Below are 19150 nucleotides of genomic sequence, written 5' to 3' on the forward strand. Positions count from 1 at the left end.
GAAACGCCCTTCTCCCTCCAAAAAAAGAACGACTTCCTACAGTTGAAAGCGGTGGTGTGGTCAGTCGAGGTGGTTGGTGTTGAAGGTTACGGCAAGCTTTGCGTGGAGAGGAAGCTGCCATCATCTACAGAGGTAACGGTGATAATGAAGAGTTTGTGTGTTGTTTAACTGAGAATGCATGGGGTTGGGTTATGGGGGGACTGCAGGTTTTTTTTTTTTTGTTTTGGGGTAAAAGAATGAGGAAAATGTATGTGAAGTTAACTGATTTAGAAATTTTGATTAGGTAGAGTTTAATCTCTGGTTTATCTACCTGTGGACAATGCAGATGGATGATATGTATGTGGTACCTGTTTTTCACCACGGAGGCCGTTTTGCTAGAAAACCCAGTGGAACTCTTGAGTATATTGGTGGGAAAGTTGAAAAATTTCCGAAGATAGACTTAGACTTTGTGAATTTTGGGGATTTGGTGACATTGTTCAAGGGTTTGGGGTATGCATCATATAGGACAGTATATTGGTTTGACCCAACTAGCAGTGATCTTGAGGGTGGACTGCACATTCTGAGAGGAGATGCAGGCATCAATGAACTCCGAGAGAATAAGATGAAGAATTCAACGACGGATGAATTCTACATTTACTTCGACCATCCAGTTGATGAGCCAGAGATAGTGGATGAAGCTACTACGGCAGAAGCAGGGGTGGAAGAGTTTGATGACCCAATTGATGTGGACAGCATCATGAGAAAGCTCCAACCATCACCATCCACAGAAGCTGATGGGCAAGAAAGTGAGGAGGATGAAATGTATAAACCTCCTCCGAGTGACTCAGAGACTGTTTCGGATGAGGACTGTTCCAGTGTTGATGAAGACGATGATAGGATGAGGAAAAAAAGAAGTGTGAAAGGAAAGGAGAAGGTTCTGCCAAAGACAAATAGCAGTGTGAAAGAAGGGACAGGGGCAGAGTCAAGTGGAGTTAAAAATAGAGGTAGAGTAAGGAGTGCAAGGGGTAGTGCTGCCAAAGGTGATGGGCCTACTGTGAAGACCAGAGGAACAGCCAAGCCCAAGAAAACTGGGCCAAGAGAAAAGCCCAAAAAGACCAGGCCTGCTCCAAAGCCTAGAAGGAATGGGCCTAATGCAAATCAACAAAGAAGTAGGCCTGCTGTAGATGCTGAAGAACCTCTTCCTAATGTGCAACCCAGGAATCTGCCTCCAATTGGACTCTATGTGAGTGAGGAGGTTTCAGATGATGATGATCCGATTTATGAGTATGCATCAGAGGAACTCCACACACCAGTGTCTTCAGAGGATGAGGGAGAAAAGCATGAGTTTCCAGTTTTCAATGAAAAGTATGGGTTCGGGGAGGGTAGGTTCGAGATAGGAACAAAGTTTGCAACAATTGATGGGTTCAAGGAAGTGGTAAAAGACATGTTCATTTCTGAAGGGAGGGAACTGCTGTGGATCAAAAATGATAAAGAAAGGGTGAGGATTGGCTGCAGAGGTGAAGAATGTCCATGGCTAGCACATCTATCCTACAATAAAACATTGTTATGTTATCAGGTAAAGACTTACAAGGCAGAGCATACATGTGCTAGAGACCTGGGCAGCAATGCAGCTGATCAACACTGGGTCAGCAAGAAAGTGAAGAAGAGAATGGCTAGTCAACCTCATATGACTACTAATGAGGCAATTGAGTTTCTTAGAGAAGACTTTAATCTAGTGTTGCATCCGAAGATGGTCTACAGGGCAGTGAAAGAGGCCAAAGAGAGGATTATGGGAAATGAAAAGGAACAGTATGGGAAGCTTAGGGACTATGCCATGGAGATCATTAAGAGTAATCCGGGATCGACTGCAAGAGTTGACGTGATCCCAATCCCTCAATCCCTACCTGTCTTTGACAAAATCTATATCTCCTTTGAGGGTTGTAAGCAAGGCTTTAAGTCTGGGTGTAGGCCTTTCATCCATCTAGATGGAGCATTTTTGAAGACATATCATGGAGGCCAACTACTGTCAGCGGTGGCACAGGATGCCAATAACCAATTCTACGTAGTAGCATATGGAGTTGCAAGATCGGAGACGAAGGAATCCTGGAAATGGTTCCTCACACTGCTTCAGGAAGATCTGGGTGATGCACATCAATTTGGTTGGAACTTTATGTCCGACCAACAAAAGGTCAGACTTCTACATCACTGCATATTAGTGTATCATGTTAAATTACTGCATATTAGTGTAGGATATTAATATAATGCATGTATGTGGTAGAAATGGAATTTAGTGCATATATGTGTTTGCAATGGATATTAGTGCATAGGTGTGAATGATATTTTGAATACTGCAAATATGTGTTTGTAATTGAAGTTATTGTAAATTACTGAATGCAATTTAAACTGCTACATATATGTGTATGCAATATTATGTGTTGGCAGGGTCTGCTACCAGCCTTAAAGGAGGTAATGCCCGAGAGCACATCATCGGAACTGTGTGATGCACATGTGGAAAAACTTCATAAATAGGTTCAAAGATATGCACATTAGAGACATCGTATGGGACTGTGCTAGGTGCACCACTGAACCAGAGTTCAAAGAGACCATGGAGAAGCTGAAGGGGGTGAATAAGGCAGCATGGGAGTATCTAATGAGGTTTGAACCAGCCACTTGGGTTAAGGCTTTCTTCAGTCATGGCCCCAAGGTGGATAACCTAACTAACAACATGTGCGAGGTATTTAATTCAAAAGTCGTTAAATATAGAATGAAGCCAGTTTTGACTATGTGTGAGGAAATTAGGTGCTACCTAATGCGGAGAATGACCAAGCATATTAGGCTGTTAGAGCACCATAGTGGAAAGCTTGCACCTGTTCAGGAGAAAAGGTTGCAGAGGCTGATAAAACCCAGCAGCAGGTGGATTGCCGAATGGGTGGGAGATAACGAAAGAAAGAGATTTCAAGTTAGCATAAAGCAAACCAAAGTAGATGTGGATTTGATCAAACACACTTGTTCATGCAATGTTTGGCAACTGACCGGTATATCTTTAATTTTGAGTGATTTTCTTTAAGGCTGATCTACTATAATGCTAGGTAATATGTTTTGAATGATTTCAGGGCTGATCTAATATAGTGCTAGGTAATATATATGTTTTGAATGCTTTTAGTGATGATGTAATATATTGCTATACAATATGTTCTGAATGATTTTAGAGCTGATCTAATATAATGATAGGTAATATGGTATGTGGTTTTGATTCAGGCATGCCATGCATTCACGGTATTGCTGCAATTAGAAAGAGGCATGACCAGGTAGATGATTATGTGCATTCCTGGTTATGTATGGAATCTATTCACAAAACATATGCACATTGCATAAAATCAGTTCCAAGTGAGGAATTTTGGGTAACCACTGACCAGCTGAGGCCTGCTCCACCACCCATCAAGCGACCTATTGGGAGGCCTAAAGTACACAATCGCAACAAGGATCCTGTTGAGGCTCATATTCAGGGTGACAAGCTTAAGAGAAGCTTTCAAGTGACATGCAGCAAGTGCAATAAGAAAGGCCACAACTACAAGACATGTAAGGGAGCACCAAGCAACCCAAACTGGAAACCAAAAAAGAAAAAAGCTAAGAAGACTGATGCAAACACAGAACCCTTGGAGCAGCTTCCCCTATCACAATCAGCCCCTCAACCAGAGGTATCCCTGCTATTGTTTAGGATCGATCTGTACATTTTAAATTTTGTCAGTGGTTACGATGTCCTATTAACTTTTTTTTAAGGACTAATTTGTCCATGTTCTTTCCTTGTTTGATCTATGTTGCATAGGATCAAAGCCAGACACAGACTGAAAGTTTGGCTGAAAATAATGCTGTGCAAGAGAAGTCTACAGTAAGCATCCCCCACCCTAAATAATACACTCATAATCACAATCACTTTATTCATGTCAATGCATTTGAACAACTGAATAAGTTGGTTACTTTTGCAGAATCATGTCATCAGCCAGAATGCTGCAGCAACAACACCATCCGCTCCAGTCCAAATTCCATTCAAGCCTCCATCCCAGCAGCCAAGAATGGGGCAACCCAAAACCCCAGCTACTTCCTCCAAATTCAGACCCAAGCAGACAATCAGAAGGCCCCGAGCAAGTGCAAATCCACCTTCAAATCCACCTGCAACTCCACCCCCAAATACAACCCAGACTCAAAGCACCAGTGCCAGTGTCGCTACATCAGAGGAGACCTTCAAAGTCGCTGGCAGTGAGGCCATAGGAATGAATTTCATCCCAACTCCTGGATCTAAGAATCAGAAGAACTGAACACTACTGAATGAATTTCTGTTTTTTGTCATAGTCTTCAGTATAAATTAAACAACACTGTCTACTTATTGTAGTTTGGCAAACTTGTTTATATGCCAACCAGATGTTTTGTTATTTTGTGGCAAACTTCTTTATGTTTTGGATTAAGACAGATACATTGTTGTTCATATTTTGCTCATAATATATGCAGAATTACTACCTTATATAATAGCTGATTCACAGAATTACTACCTTATTTTTTGTTCAACAATGGCAATTTTCATTGAATAGCCAACAATGACAATTTTCATTACATCATCAACATTATACATCAACTCATCATCCTCACCACTTTAAGATACATACAGCAACAACAAAAACTACACTAATCAAAGCAATGTGCCACATACTCATTTTTTTCTCCTTCTCCATACATAACAGTTTCCTCTCCAACTCTTTCATTTTTTTCTCCAATTCCTGGCTTCGCACCAGTTGAATTTTTTCTTCCAATTCCTGACTTCGCACCACATGATCTTCAATGTCTACACCTCCAACATCATCCACAGCACCCAATGCTTCAGACTCCATGACCCTAATTTTTTTCAAGTGTTCATCAAGCCACACAAAATACCGGCAACACCGTTCTTTAACCTGGAGCAATTTTTCAGATAACACCATAATTAGACACAGAACACTCTCATCCAACTACTATAAAAATAATTGCTCACCTTGAAGAATGGACACCCGAAAAATATTCTATTGGGATTGGATGCTGTTCTTGACTTGTAAAGAATGGCATAAAGGCGCAACCCCATCTCGATCACAAGCTCCAGCAACAGTGGATGAAGATCCCCGTCCAGGTCTTGTGCATGAAGAACTCCCCTCGCTCATCATGGACGATCGCACAAGCAGCGGCCATGACTTCCACCTTGCGTTTGGATGAAATAGGGCTCACTGGTGGCAACGGCGTCGTTTGGCACTTCAGGGACTAATTTGTCCACTTAAATTTCGTCCCAATCCACCTCAGCGAGCGTAACGGCCACGTCATTCAGTGCCCCTCCATGTCAGCTGGGTCCGTTGCCGTTTTTGGCCCAAAACGGACGGAAGGGTATAATTGTCTCCCATTTTAAAACGTAGGGGATCGAAATGTATTTTCCAATCTTGAGGGACGAAAATGTTCCCGTTTTAAAAGGTCAGGGACCTATTTGTCTTTTAATCTAATAATAAAACTATGGATAATATTATAAATACACAAAAAATAATATTTTTTTATTATTTGCTTACTTATAATAAATTTTTTTTTAGTGAGACTCGCACTAAAATTTTTTTCCTTTCCATTTTTTTAACCAAAAAAAATAAAATTTTCCATTCTTTCTATTCATTCATTTTCTTTCCTCGAATTTGCTATAGTGTAAAGCTCGAAAAGCCTTGTGTTTACTGCTTTTAAAAAAACCCTAGATCATTACTCACCCCAACTCCCCTACCCTTGGCTATTGTTGCCGCTACAGAGGAAGTCTATCATCCTTCCTGCTCCTTCTCTGTCTTCGAACTCCACCAGAGTTGCCGCCGATATCGTTATTCCGTTCGACCTCTCCTCCTTCATCGCTACTGCGTTCAACTTCTCATCTCGCGTCTCTACTCGCCTCTGTGCTCTCCTCTCTGATTACGTCTTTGCTCGCCTCTTCGCCCCGTCTCTGCCCACCCTCGCGGCCCTGGTATCACATTTTGCATTCTCAATTTCTGCATTGAATTTGCTTCATGATTCTTGGATTTGATGAGTGATTTATCCTAATTTCTGCCTTCTTGTTGAGTTGCTGACTTGCTGTTTAATTGGAGAATTTTTTTTGTTTATCGTCATTTCATTAATTTGATTAGTAAATGGAGATTTTTGCGGTTTAATTTGATTGGCAATTTATCCTAAATTTTATTTCCGAGTTGATGTTTAATTTATGTGTTGAAAAGTAGGCAAATTATTATGTGAGAAGTAAAATTTTGAATTTTATTGTCATTGAATCAGTGAATTTCTTTATATATTTAGATATTTATATTGGTATATTTTAAATAAATTTATTTTATATTTAATTAAACTGATTCTACCACTGTTCAAACATGGTTGAATCACTGAATCTTTCAGTTCTCGCAACTTTGTGTTAAAGAATAAAGAAAAGCTCCAATTTTTGTCTTTATTCAATCTTTCGTAGCATTATTCATGTGATTAGTATTGTAACATTTTTCCCTCTGTAAACTGGGAAGGTTTGCAAAGTAACAGCAGACCTCCTTTTGAAGCTGAAATTTTGTTAAAAGAGGAGCAGCAGCAGCCAAAAGACCAATGAATATACTTTCAGTTGCACGTAGGTCATTGAATTTTGTTTCGATAAAGCAGTTTCGTCAAACACATTTGCTCAGACGACTTTCTACACGGCGGGTTCCTGGTACTTTGGATTTTATCCATATTTTCTTTTTGCTGATATCAGTAGTTGATATTTCTCATTATTTGGATGTTTTCTTGTTTTGGTTCTAATTTTGTCTCTGATTGAGCTTGTGAATCTGTTTGGCCATGTGAAAGTCTTTTTGTTTTTAATCCTGATAGTGTGTGACTGTAAATGTTGCTAAACAAATATGCTTTTGAGGGATAGATTCCCCCCTCCCCCCCTTTCTCCCAAAAAAAATTGTACTTATAGAGTTTGGCATGATTTAGTTTTCATGTAGAAGCAGAACCAAATTTAAAACTGATTTATGACATCTCAATATTTTTGAACCAGTTTAAAACTGTAGACATGCTTACTGAATGAGAAAGCTCTTCGCCCCCCGAACCTCTGTGTCTGTGTGTGTATCTCGGCCTCTCCCCGCCGGATGCTTTAAAGTCTTATGTGGTTTTCATAGCATTGACTGTGTGGCTTTACGAGCTGATTTTGGCTGGCAAATAGCACTCACTCTTTCTATCAAGTAAAACCGGTAACAAAAATAACTACACCAAGCTAAACAAATTATGATCTGCAGCAGAAAAAAAACAGTTTATTAAATTAAGTTGCTTTTATTTTTTTTTTAAAAAAAGGGAACTGGCTTTTAAATTTGGTTTTGGTTTGCCTACATTTTGGTTCCAATCAGGAATGTTTCCATGCACAACCCTAAATCCTTGGATCTGCTTATGTTGGACATGTTTTAGACTTGGTTCCTTTTGGCATATTTGGGGCATGAATTGTGAATGTCTTGTTAGGTATTACTTTATTATCAAGTTTGAAAATGATGATGTAACTATATAATTTACAGAAGTCATCATTATTAATTGTGAGCTGCTGAGCTATATTGTTGTCTTGCTCTCTGCTACAGATTTAATATTGTGATTCCCAAATTACATCATTATATCACATGCCATTAGAACCTTTTAAAGGCATGTTTGTTTGCTATTTTGAGAACTAATAATTCCTAAAGATCTACAAGTATGCCTGATCCTGCTTTTAGAATGGGTTCTAAACACATCTAGTATTCTAGTCACAAGATAGATGTAATAAAGTAGGATAAAGAACTTAGAAATGCTGAAGAGTATGTTATAATATTTGTGTGTCTACTTGGTCTATGCAAAATAATTATAGTATTGCTGGCACAATGTTTATATTGAAAGGGGTAAATCTGTGTGCTGTATTGAAGGAAGAAGGAATGGAAGTGAAATTAAAGAAAATCTCTGGACATTTCAATTTATAATATGCTCAGCTGAGAACTTGATTTTTGCTTCCTTTATTACAAATGTAGTATTATTTTTGTTGCAAATGTTTGGATAAATATCAATGTCCTATTTGTTGTCCCAAACATTTTAAAAGTGACTTTATTTTTCCCACTTAAGACCACCAAAAATCAATAAAGGGTATATCCTTTCAAAAAGTTTTTTTTAGAAATTAAAAGAAATCCCAAGATTTCCAAGATCTGGTAATAGGTGATGGAAAATCAGAAAATAGAGAATGAATGGAAAGAAAATAGGGATTTTGGTTATGATGGGGTGTGTGTTAATGTGATTACTGAAAAATAAATTCCCTCAAGTTTTTCACTAGCCTTCTGAAATTCTGCAGTCCTTTTTGTTATCCCTCTCAACTCCAATCACTAGCAAATATAATATTCATCAAAAGACTAAAATGCAATGTAGTATGTCGCAGAAAGTAGAACTGCTAATTCATGCATAACAGAGGGAAAAATATTGTATTATATGAATTAGTGATTGCTAATGTAGTGGATTTAATAACTTCTCACCTGTTAAGTTCTAACTAAAATATGCCTTTTATATTATGCTTCAAATGTTCGGAAAAGTCGTATAGTTCGATTTCCACTTTATTGATGCTTGTCTTAGTGTTCATCTAATTTATCTAAACTAAATCAGTTAGGTTGTTCTGCAGTAGTAGTGTATGGAGCGGTCCTTGTCAGATGCTTTCTGATTTCTGATGGGTTCATATGAATTTATATCTGTATTAATGTTTTTATTTGCATGCTTCCATTCTTCAGCACTTCATCATTTTCGGTCCTCAACACATGGATGGCCCATCAACGCAAATCCTACTTGCAAAACTTCCTCCCAACTTGCAGCTACCCAAATAAGATGGGCATCTCAATCTGCAACTACAGAGGAAGACAATAAGATTAGCATTGGACCCCGAAGTGGAGGACAATCCCAGGAAGATGACAAGGAAGCTGGAGTTGTTTATTATGGTCCAATCTCAAATACCATAAAGAAAGTGAAGCTTCTGTCTCTCTCAACTTGCTGCCTTTCAGTATCATTGGGTCCAGTGATAACCTTCATGACATCCCCTGATATGAATGTCATCCTGAAAGGCGCAGTGGCATCATCTGTAATATTCTTTAGTGCTTCAACCACTTTTGCCCTTCACTGGTTCGTTAGCCCTTACGTTCACAAACTGAGGTGGCAGCCTGGCTCAGACAGCTTTGAGGTGGATATGATGACGTGGCTCGCAACTTATACTCCGAAGACTATTAAGTTTGCTGATATTCGTCCACCTCAGACCAATAGGCCTTTTGTGTCATTTAAGGCTAACGACAACTTTTACTTCGTCGATGCAGAGCACTGTCATAACAAGGCACTTCTGGCCAGACTCACCCCACGAAAAGAAACTCATCACGACTCAGCTTTCAAAAACTTGTGATTTGAAACATATTTTATAGTAATTTACCTTTTGGATAAGTGAGGAGTATTTAGCCCTGCCTTGGAATTATGCTCCCTTGAGATTTGATCTCTTGTACGGATGGTATAAACTCTCTTAGATTTGATAAATAATGTGCACAGTTGGTGTGGCAATTTATGTTATATGAGGAGGCATGTTTGCTACTAATTGGAAATAATTTTATATTATTATGTTGTATGGAGTTATAGATGTGGTAAGGAGCATAGTCATCAGACCCGGCCCGACTTGGTCACCTGGCTGGCCGAGCCACTCATTGAACCGGTTGTGCATCGGATCTGGTCGAACCCGGTTCAACTCGACGGGTTTTCATGAAACCTAGTGACCCGGCTAGTTTATTTAACTCGGTCCAGGGCGTTTTTTTTTCTTTTCTATTACCTGAAACGGTGTTGTTTAAGACACTTCCCTTTTTTCCCTTTCAATGAAGCCCTAACCTAGCAGTCTCTCAGACTCTGAGTGCAAGTGGAACCCCCCAATCTAGCCAGCCTCGTCTTTGTGCTCTCTCCATTTCACTCACTGGCTCATGGCCTCACCTGACCTCGTCATTCTCTCGTCTCTCCTCTCACCTCGACAGTCGTCACTCTCAGTCTCTCACGGCCTTACTTCATCGCTCTCTTAGTCTCTCACCTCGTTCCCTCATCTCGGTCGTCGTCGCCTGACCTCGTCACTCTCTCGTCTCTCCTCTCACCTCGACAGTCGTCACTCTCAATCTCTCACGGCCTTACTTCATCGCTCTCTTAGTCTCTCACCTCGTTCCCTCATCTCGGTCGTCGTCGCGGTCCCGTGCCCCTGCGTTCGATTCATCGGCGGCAGAAGTAGACAGAACCAGTCAAGCAGCAGCTGCTCCCTCGGGTCGTGGTCGTCGTCATCTTGTGTTGCGCCAATCGCAGTGTTGGAACCAGTCAATCGGGTTAGCTCCCTTCAAGTTTTCTATTATGTTCTTTCACTAGAATTGTTGTTGAATCTGGTGGTTGTTGCTGTTGTATTTGATTTTAGAGTTATTGAACTGGAGAGAATTTGAGTTAGAAACTTAGAATTGTTGTTGTTTTATTTGGTTTTTAGAGTTGTTGAACTTCAAAACTTTGAATACTTGCTGGATAACAGAGTTGAATACTTGCTGGATAATTTTTTTGTTGCTGGATAATGTTTGAGACTTTGAGTTGACAACTTGCTGGATAATGTTTGAGTTGAATACTTGAATTTTGTTACTGGATGATAACGTTTGAATTGAATACTTTAGTGGTTGTTGCTATGTTGCTTAAAAACTCATTTAGATAAATTTTTGGTTGCTGAAAACAAATTGTAAACAAATTGTGAAAAAATCAGGAAAATTCACTATGATGTGCATATATTGTGACAAACTTATTAGGGGAGGTGGGCTTAATCGATTTAAGTATCATTTGGATGGAAAGGGAGGAGATGTTGAGAAGTGCAAAAAGGAAAGCTCAAGATTATTTTGTACTAGAGACTACTTCATTATCTTTTTTTAGATCATTAGTTATGTTTAAAAATTGATATTAGATTATTAATGTTTGTAAAGACTTGCATTTTAAGACATTATTTTAATTTTATTGATATAATTTTATATTTTTTAATTATGACTGGGTTAATTGGGTGAATTAGTGATTCACTAGTTGAACTAGTGACCCGGTCATATGATCGAATTGATTACCGGTTCACTTCTGATAACTATGATAAGGAGTAGTTTTTTCTTCGATGCTTCTACACATTGGACATTGAGATCAGCTAGAGTAGACAATGTGATGCACAAAAAACTTATCTTAGAAATATATCTTATATTTTTTTTTAGTCTTAATTGAACCATTTTAAATTATTTTCGACCATTTTAAATTATTTTTGACAGTATGCTATGTTCTTGCGAATTTGTTTTTTGGTATAGAAACGGGGCTAAGTCCTAAAGAACACAAAAGGGAAACTAATTATAAATTAGTAGGGGCGTAAAGATCCCTTGTTCATCATCATACAATATACTCAACTTTTTTGGGAAGTGTGTTCCAAAAGTAGAATCTAAAATTTAAATCTAGATTCTTGTGCACTAGACAATCAGCAAATCTATTACCTTTTTTATATATATTTACAAAAAATGCTTCATTCTCTATTCTTCGAGTTGTGTATGTTTCTAATGAGTTCATTAGGATGGACTTTTAATTTTCTAGAGGTATCAAGAATATCTAGAGTGAACACCCAACTCGGTTCTTGTCTATTTCAAATTAGGATAAGGCGACCCCTGCTAAAAAAAGACACCTACCCTTAAAGTGAGCCATCGCGGCCCCTCCATCGTATCCCTTGAACAAAGTTGACAAAAATGTCCTATGTGGCAGTTACCAGCTCTGATATGAACATTTTTTCAGAGTGAAGTGCCATGTTGGATTTGGAGGAATTGACAGGGGTCGATTTGTCCCCTACCTCCTCAAAAAAACGAAACGTCGCTCTCAGCCACATGATGTAACACCCCGTTACCCTAAGCCTTACCTCTAGCCGTAAGGCAAAGAATAACAACAAGTCACGACAGTTCTAAAGCTTATAATATATAATATATGTCCAAAAGTTTATATAACTAGAAGCCCGATAAAGAATAAAAGCTCAATTTGCGTAAAGCAGAATTCACGAAACGCGAAGCATTCACACACGAAGACTAAACGTATAGATACGAACAGACAATACATAATATATATAAAACCTTGTAGATAGCTCCAGGGTACACAAGGTAATAATTAAAGTAAACAAGATATATATAAGTATAATATACAAAAGAGGACTAATCACAGCCTGTGGAATTTAGGTCGACTAGTCAAACTTAATACAACAGAGTTTTGGAGTTTTAAAACAGCAACAACCTATCTCTCAGAGTTTTCAGAAAACAAAGCATCTAAAGCAACAAAGTTAAATATACAAAAGGTGAGAGAATACTACAACAAAAGTAAACAAGGAAGGAACCATACTCCACTCTATTACCATGTCCGCAAACTCACCGAGGTGAATTACGACCTGTATCTAAAAATCAACAATAGCATATGGTATGAGAACCGGATGTTCTCAGTATTGTAATAGTGCCCAATATGTAAGATGTAAGGCTCCTGGACGCCAAAGGCAATCTTAGAACTTCACACCGATACAGATATCCACGCTTATAAAAAATAAATAAATAAAGACCATAAACAATATACAGGGTTATCTAAACTTAGGGGATTTCTAACTAAAATTAATCACCGCTGTCCCACAGCCTTCACCAACCTACCCTCCGTGCGATCCCATCGCCACCGCCTACCTAACCTCGTCAGCACCAGACAATCACAGTTAATGCAAGCAAGTAAAACACAGGTAGTATTCATATATAACTAGTAATTCAAGAAGCAAGTAGGCATATTACACAATTAGGCAAACTCAAGTAATCAAAGCAAACAAGCACATAAGAGATGCATATGATAAATGCATGTCCTATTGGCTCGTGATATCACTTGTCGGTCCGTAAATGCCAACCCGACACATCCTTCCGGATGTAGCTTTTTCTGCCACGCCAGAGATATAGTGCCCTACACACTCATGCAGCAGCGGATTTGCTACGCCAGAGATATAGTGCCCTGCACACTCATGCAGTAGGGAGTCTACTACGCCAGGGATATAGGCCCCGCACACTTCATGCAGCAGAGAAGGAAATAACCACAACTACTCATGCAGCAGAAAAATCTGCCATGCCAGGGATATAGGCCCCGCACACTCTCAACAACAACTAGTTATGCAGCAAAAATCTGCCACGCTGGAGATATAGACTCCACACACTCTCAACAACAACTAGTTATGCAGTAGAAAAATCTGCGACGCCGGAGATATAGGCTCCGCACACTCCCATATAATCCAATAATTTCATCATTCCTTTCCAAGTTCTCAATTCATCATAACAATCCCATCACTGGTTTCCACTTTTCAAATTCATCACAAGCATTCTCTTTTTTGAATAATCTCTTCAACCATAAACTTCACAACTCAACTTTCACCAATTCAAGCTAGAAAAATACACAAACCTTCCATACCTATATCACCGGCTCTAAACTCATAACTAAAAATACCATTTTTATTCCTCTATTATTTACTTCTTTGATTCAAGATCCGAAAACTGGAAAAGGTTTTAAACAAGTGTTATGGAAGTTTGCAAGCTTGCCGGAAAGGTGAACGGTTAAAAACAAGATTTTTATTAAAAACAGGGCAGTGTGCGTAAGAATAGGGTTGTGCGTACGCACGCACAAAAGGATTTTCAAGAAGCGTGCATACGCATAGATGTGTGCATACGCACAGAAGATAAAAGCTTTCATTTTAAACATGCGCACAGATACGTGTGATCCGCCTGAACAGACTACCAATCCCAGCGTGTGCGCGCGCACGAGTTTGTGCGTACGCATAGCTTGCAAATTTTGCAAGGTGAGCGTGCACACCAGAGTTTGCGTGCGCACATAAAAACCAGAAATCTCAAATTCTGCAATATCACAGAATTTCAGATTTCTGATACCAACTTCTGACGATCATATCTTTCACCACAAAATTCCGATTTCCACAAAATCTATACCCTTTAAAAGCTCTTTGAATTGTCTTTAATTTGATACAAAAATCAATAAATTTCAAAAACGGTAGCTCAAGATATGATCCGCCAAAGTTGGCCTAAAATCCATTTTTACCAAAAACACTAAAAACTCAACTTTATGAAAACTCCCAATACATAACCAATTGTTCTATATCCAAATCAGTCCTAATGTATCTAAATCACATCCATTTATCTTTCTATTCATTTCAAAACCTACAACATATACTTTCATCAATTTCAACCACCAAAATCCACTTATAAGACTCAAATCTCAATAATTAATAATCCAATACCTACACTTCACCATCCCCAACCTTTATTAACATCAACATCTAATACAAATCCTCATTAACATCAATATTCATACTTCTCTTCAATTAAACTCAACATTAGCAATCATTATCAATATTCACTTTTTCACAATCCTCATAAACGCCTATCAACATCAACCAATATCATCCACAACAAACTTAATAATTATCAATCCATACACCAATTTTACCAGATTCTCACCATTCCAAACCATCACATTCATTGATTTTCTCATTTATCATTACCAACTCATAGTCCAACCTCCAAAGCAATTCCACCACACATAATACACATACACACATTTAACCAGCCAATACATTCACTTTCAACCTATCTTAGGGCCACTAGCCTAAATGTCCAGAAACATTACATATTATATAAAAGAAACTGAAACCATACCTTGGCCGATTCCCAAAATGCTCAAACACCAAACTTGATTCCAACAAGCTTCCACCAAGCTCTAAACCACCAAAGCCAAACCAAAAGCCACCACCAACTCCAAAAACAAGCTTCATACATACAACATAACCATGCATTATCAACTAAAACTCACACTACACCAAAACACAAGGATATAGAGGTTCCTTACCTTATCCAACGGTGATTGGGACAAAGCCCGATAATTACCCGCTTCTAGAGATCACCTAAATAACCAAAACCACAAAATCTACTCAAAACTATAACCCAAACATGCAAAAATCTAGGGCTGGAAACTATAGTGTGAGTTGAGATATCTTACCAACAATGCCTAGCTAGAATTGAAGAGCTCAATGAGAGTTTCACGTGGCTATAAACGGCTTGTAAATCGGAGTTCCGTAGCTCAAGTTATGGCTCCCGGAAGGTGATGATGAATAGTGACAATGGGGTTTCACCCCCCACCATCACCTATCCAAGCTCTCTCTCTCTCTCTCTCTCTCTCTCTCTCTTCCCTTCAAAATGAGCTTAAAGCTCATTAAACACATATATGTATGTTGGACCTTGGGCTCAGTTTGGGCCCGGTCCAACCCGTTAGCGCTTTTAGCCCGTATGGTCCACTTTAGGCCAAGACCTTTAAGATTAGCGTCTATTTTTCGATTCTAAATTATTTTTATCTTTTCAAAACAATAAATCAATTTTCAAAATCTTATTTTCCAAAATACGCGGTACTAGACAGACTAGAGTCGATACTACCGGCTTAAGTCCAAGTACGCATTTTTACAAAAACTTTTCGAAAAAGATACATTTTCCAACTCAGAAAAATTCATTGAAATCAAATTTCACCTTTAAATTTTCAAATTAAAACTTCTAAATTTTGAATCTACTCCGGGCACTTAAAAATTTATTATTTTACTAAATTGGTTAAGCTGGTTCTTACATTCTCCCCTCCTAATAAAATTTTCGCCCTCAAAAATTCGAACCGCGTGATATATCCTCGTTCATCTTACCGTGTCAATGTTCCCTCTCACCTTCCGTTGTGTCACTCTGATTATCGTCGTTAAGAATTCGGAATTTTTCCTTTAAACCAAATACCAATTTTGTAATACTTTTCCTTTAAAACAAGTTCAATCTAAATGAGTTCATTGTTAAAACTTTCTCAAAAGAGTCAAAAATAATTTATTTGTAAATCAATCACTTCAAGCATGATTTTTCTAAATTTATTAAAATCCTTAAATCAGAACCTTCCAATTTGAATCCCTTTTGATAAGTTAAATTACAAACCAAATTCACAAGTTAACAAAATCATAGAACTCACTTTCCCTTTTAAATCATATCATTTAACCAAAGAGTTTCGACCTAGTTTCAAAACCAAATCATTTAACCAAAGTTCCAAACCAAATTTGAAAATGATTCTAAATCTCAAAAAATTTTTCAACATGATTCAAACCCATACCAGTTAGAAACTGAAAATCAAAGTTAAAAACCACAAAAGCATCTGTCATTACTTCCGTTGCCACTAGTGCTGAGCCGCACCCATCAACTGATATGTCGCAAACTCCACGAACTGGTCCTCTTGAACATGTTGAGCTCGAAACACATTGACTAGGCTAGTCATACTCACTATCTCTCCGTGAACATGATTGACCTCGTCTGTGAGTTGCCATTCGGGTTGCCTTTCCACACTAAACAATTGATATCGAGGTGATCAGTCTCAATATCCCAAGCTCAGTGCTTCAATTATCTCCAAAGGCACTCACAAATAAGCATGCTATGCATATCAAGTAGATAACATAAATAGCATGAAAGAAAAATGACCCAGAGTGTGCAACAAAGCACAATCGGTCCATCCCTCAGGCTCACGAGGACGAACCACTCTGATACCACTAAATGTAACATCCGGTTGCCCTAAGCCTTACCTCTAGCCGTAAGGCAAAGAATAACAATGAGCCACGACAGTTCTAAAGCTTATAATATATAATATATGTCCAAAAGTTTATATAACTAGAAGCCCGATGAAAGAATAAAAGCTCAATTTGCGTAAAGCAGAATTCACGAAACGCGAAGCATTCACACACGAAGACTAAACGTATAGATACGAATAGAAAAGACATAATATATATAAAACCTTGTAGATAGCTCCAGGGTACACAAGGTAATAATTAAAGTAAACAAGATATATATAAGTATAATATACAAAAGAGAACTAATCACAGCTTGCAGAGTTTAGGATGGCTAGTCAAACTTAATACAACATAGTTTTAGAGTTTTAAAACAGCAACAGCCTATCTCTCAGAGTTTTTAGAAAACAAAGCCTCTAAGGCAACAAAGTTAAATATACAAATGGTGAGAGAATACTACAACAAAAGTAAACAAGGAAGGAACCATACTCTGCTCTGTCACCATGTCCGCAAACTCACCGAGGTGAATTACGACCTGCATCTGAAAAATCAACAACAGCATATGGTATGAGAACCGGAGGTTCTCAGTATGGTAATAGTGCCCAATATGTAAGATGTAAGGTTCCTGGACGCCAAAGGCAATCCTAGAACTTCACGCCGATACAGATATCCACGCTTATCAAAAATAAATAAATAAAGACCATAAACAATATACAGGGTTATCTAAACTTAGGGAATTTCTAACTAAAACTAATCACCGCTGTCCCACAGCCTTCACCAACCTACCCTCCGTGCGATCCCATCACCACCACCTACCTAACCTCCTTAACACCAGACAATCACAACTAATGCAAGCAAGTAAAACACAGGTAGTATTCATATATAACAAGTAATTCAAGAAGCAAGTAGGCATATTACACAATTAGGCAAACTCAAGTAATCAAAGCAAACAAGCACATAAGAGATGCATATGATGAATGCATGTCCTATTGGCTCGTGATATCACTTGTCGGTCCGTAAATGCCAACCCGACACATCCTTCCGGATGTAGCCTTTTCTACCACACCAGAGATATAGTGCCCTGCACACTCATGCAGTAGGGAGTTGGTGCACGAAATTGTGATAACACTTTTCACAACTCCGCACAACTAACCAGCAAGTGCACTGGGTCGTCCAAGTAATACCTTACGTGAGTAAGGGTCGATCCCACGGAGATTGTTGGCTTGAAGCAAGCTATGGTTATCTTGTAAATCTTAGTCAGGAGATTAATGATAAAGATGATTTTTGTTTATGAAAAGTAAATAACATAAAATAAATAATACTTATGATTTAGTAATGAGGAACAGGTTGAGGTTCAGGAGATGCTCTGTCATCTGAATCTCTGCTTTCCTACTGTCTTATTCTCCAAACACGCATGGCTTCCTTCCATGGCAGGCTGTATGATCCTCTCAGTGAAAATGGTCCAAGTACAGTCTCTACACGACTAATCAACTGTCTGCTTTCTCGTCTCGGATGAAAAATACCAGGCACAGCTACCGCATGGCTAATCATCTGTCGATTCTCACTAGTGTCGGAATAGGATCTCTCTATCCTTTTGCACACTGTCACTGCGCCCAACATTCGTGAGTTTGAAGCTCGTCACAGTCTTCCCTTCCCAGATCCTACTCGGAATACCACAGACAAGGTTTAGACTTTCCGGATCCCAGGAATGCTGCCAATTGGTTCTAGCCTATACCACGAAGGTTCTGATTTCATGGACTCGGTCCATGAATCAGAGACCCAAGAGATACACACTCAAGCTGCCACCCAATGACTACGTTCAGCACAAGTAGAACGGGAGTGGTTGTCAGGCACGTGTTCATAGATGTGAGAATAATGATGAGTGTCACGGATCATCATCTTCTCCAGATTGAGGTTCGAGTGAATATCTTAGAACAGAATCAAGCGTAGTTGAATAGAAAAAAAAATAGTAATTGCATTAATCCATTGAGACACAGCAGAGCTCCTCACCCCCGCCTATGGGGTTTAGAGACTCATGTTGTAGAAGATACAATGTTAAATGTAAAATGTCATGAGTTGCCAAATGAATCTCTAAAAGTAGTTTTTATACTAGATTAGTAACTTAGGTTTACAGAAAATGAGTAACTAAGTGCAGATAGTGCAGAAATCCACTTCCAGGACCCACTTGGTGAGTGTTTGGGCTGAGCTTTCAAGCTTTCACGTGCATATGCCTCAAGTTGGAGTTAAACACCACCCTGGGTGCCAAAATGGGCATTTAACGCCAAGAAGTGTGCCAGTTCTGGCGTTTTATGCCAGAAAAAGGTCTCTGGATGGCGTTTAACGCCAGTTTAGGCCATCAAATATCGGGCAAAGTATGGACTATTATATATTTCTGGAAAGCCCAAGATGTCTACTTTCCAACGCAATTGAGGACGTGCCAATTGGGCTTTTGTAGCTCGAGCAAATTCA

The 19150-nt window shown here is 38.8% G+C and overlaps 2 protein-coding genes across 3 annotated transcripts; both read left to right on the forward strand.

Annotated features, from left to right (window-relative positions):
• The first annotated feature begins 319 nt into the window (after nt 1-319).
• LOC148576351 (uncharacterized) lies at nt 320-3354 on the forward strand. The gene is made up of 2 exons (XM_088500628.1): nt 320-1186; nt 3292-3354. The coding sequence occupies exons 1-2, from the start codon at nt 320-322 to the stop codon at nt 3352-3354; spliced, it is 930 nt and encodes a 309-aa protein (XP_088356754.1).
• A 2325-nt stretch (nt 3355-5679) lies between these two features.
• LOC107629296 (uncharacterized) lies at nt 5680-9645 on the forward strand. 2 transcript variants are annotated; one of them, XM_016332053.3, is made up of 3 exons: nt 5680-5989; nt 6528-6706; nt 8766-9645. In XM_016332053.3, exons 2-3 carry the CDS (start codon nt 6604-6606, stop codon nt 9419-9421), a joined length of 759 nt encoding a protein of 252 aa, XP_016187539.1. In that variant the 5' UTR covers nt 5680-5989; nt 6528-6603; the 3' UTR covers nt 9422-9645. The 2 variants fall into 2 exon arrangements, with proteins under 2 accessions (XP_016187539.1, XP_016187547.1); XM_016332061.3 differs by having other exon boundaries at nt 5748-5989; nt 6538-6706.
• Nucleotides 9646-19150: the final 9505 nt, after the last annotated feature.

This window comes from Arachis ipaensis, chromosome B1 (genome assembly GCF_059453495.1).
Source record: "Arachis ipaensis isolate K30076 ecotype BB chromosome B1, ASM5945349v1, whole genome shotgun sequence".
Taxonomy (NCBI): Eukaryota; Viridiplantae; Streptophyta; class Magnoliopsida; order Fabales; family Fabaceae; genus Arachis; species Arachis ipaensis.

Excerpts from the sequence above, each read along its gene's own strand:
- LOC148576351 (XM_088500628.1), top strand. The coding sequence starts at position 320 with ATGCAGATGGATGATATGTATGTGGTACCTGTTTTTCACCACGGAGGC. Across the intron at positions 1,187-3,291 it reads CTGAAGAACCTCTTCCTAAT|ATGATTATGTGCATTCCTGG; the intron begins GTGCAACCCAGG and ends ATGACCAGGTAG.
- LOC107629296 (XM_016332053.3), top strand. The coding sequence starts at position 6,604 with ATGAATATACTTTCAGTTGCACGTAGGTCATTGAATTTTGTTTCGATA. Across the intron at positions 6,707-8,765 it reads TTCTACACGGCGGGTTCCTG|CACTTCATCATTTTCGGTCC; the intron begins GTACTTTGGATT and ends TCCATTCTTCAG.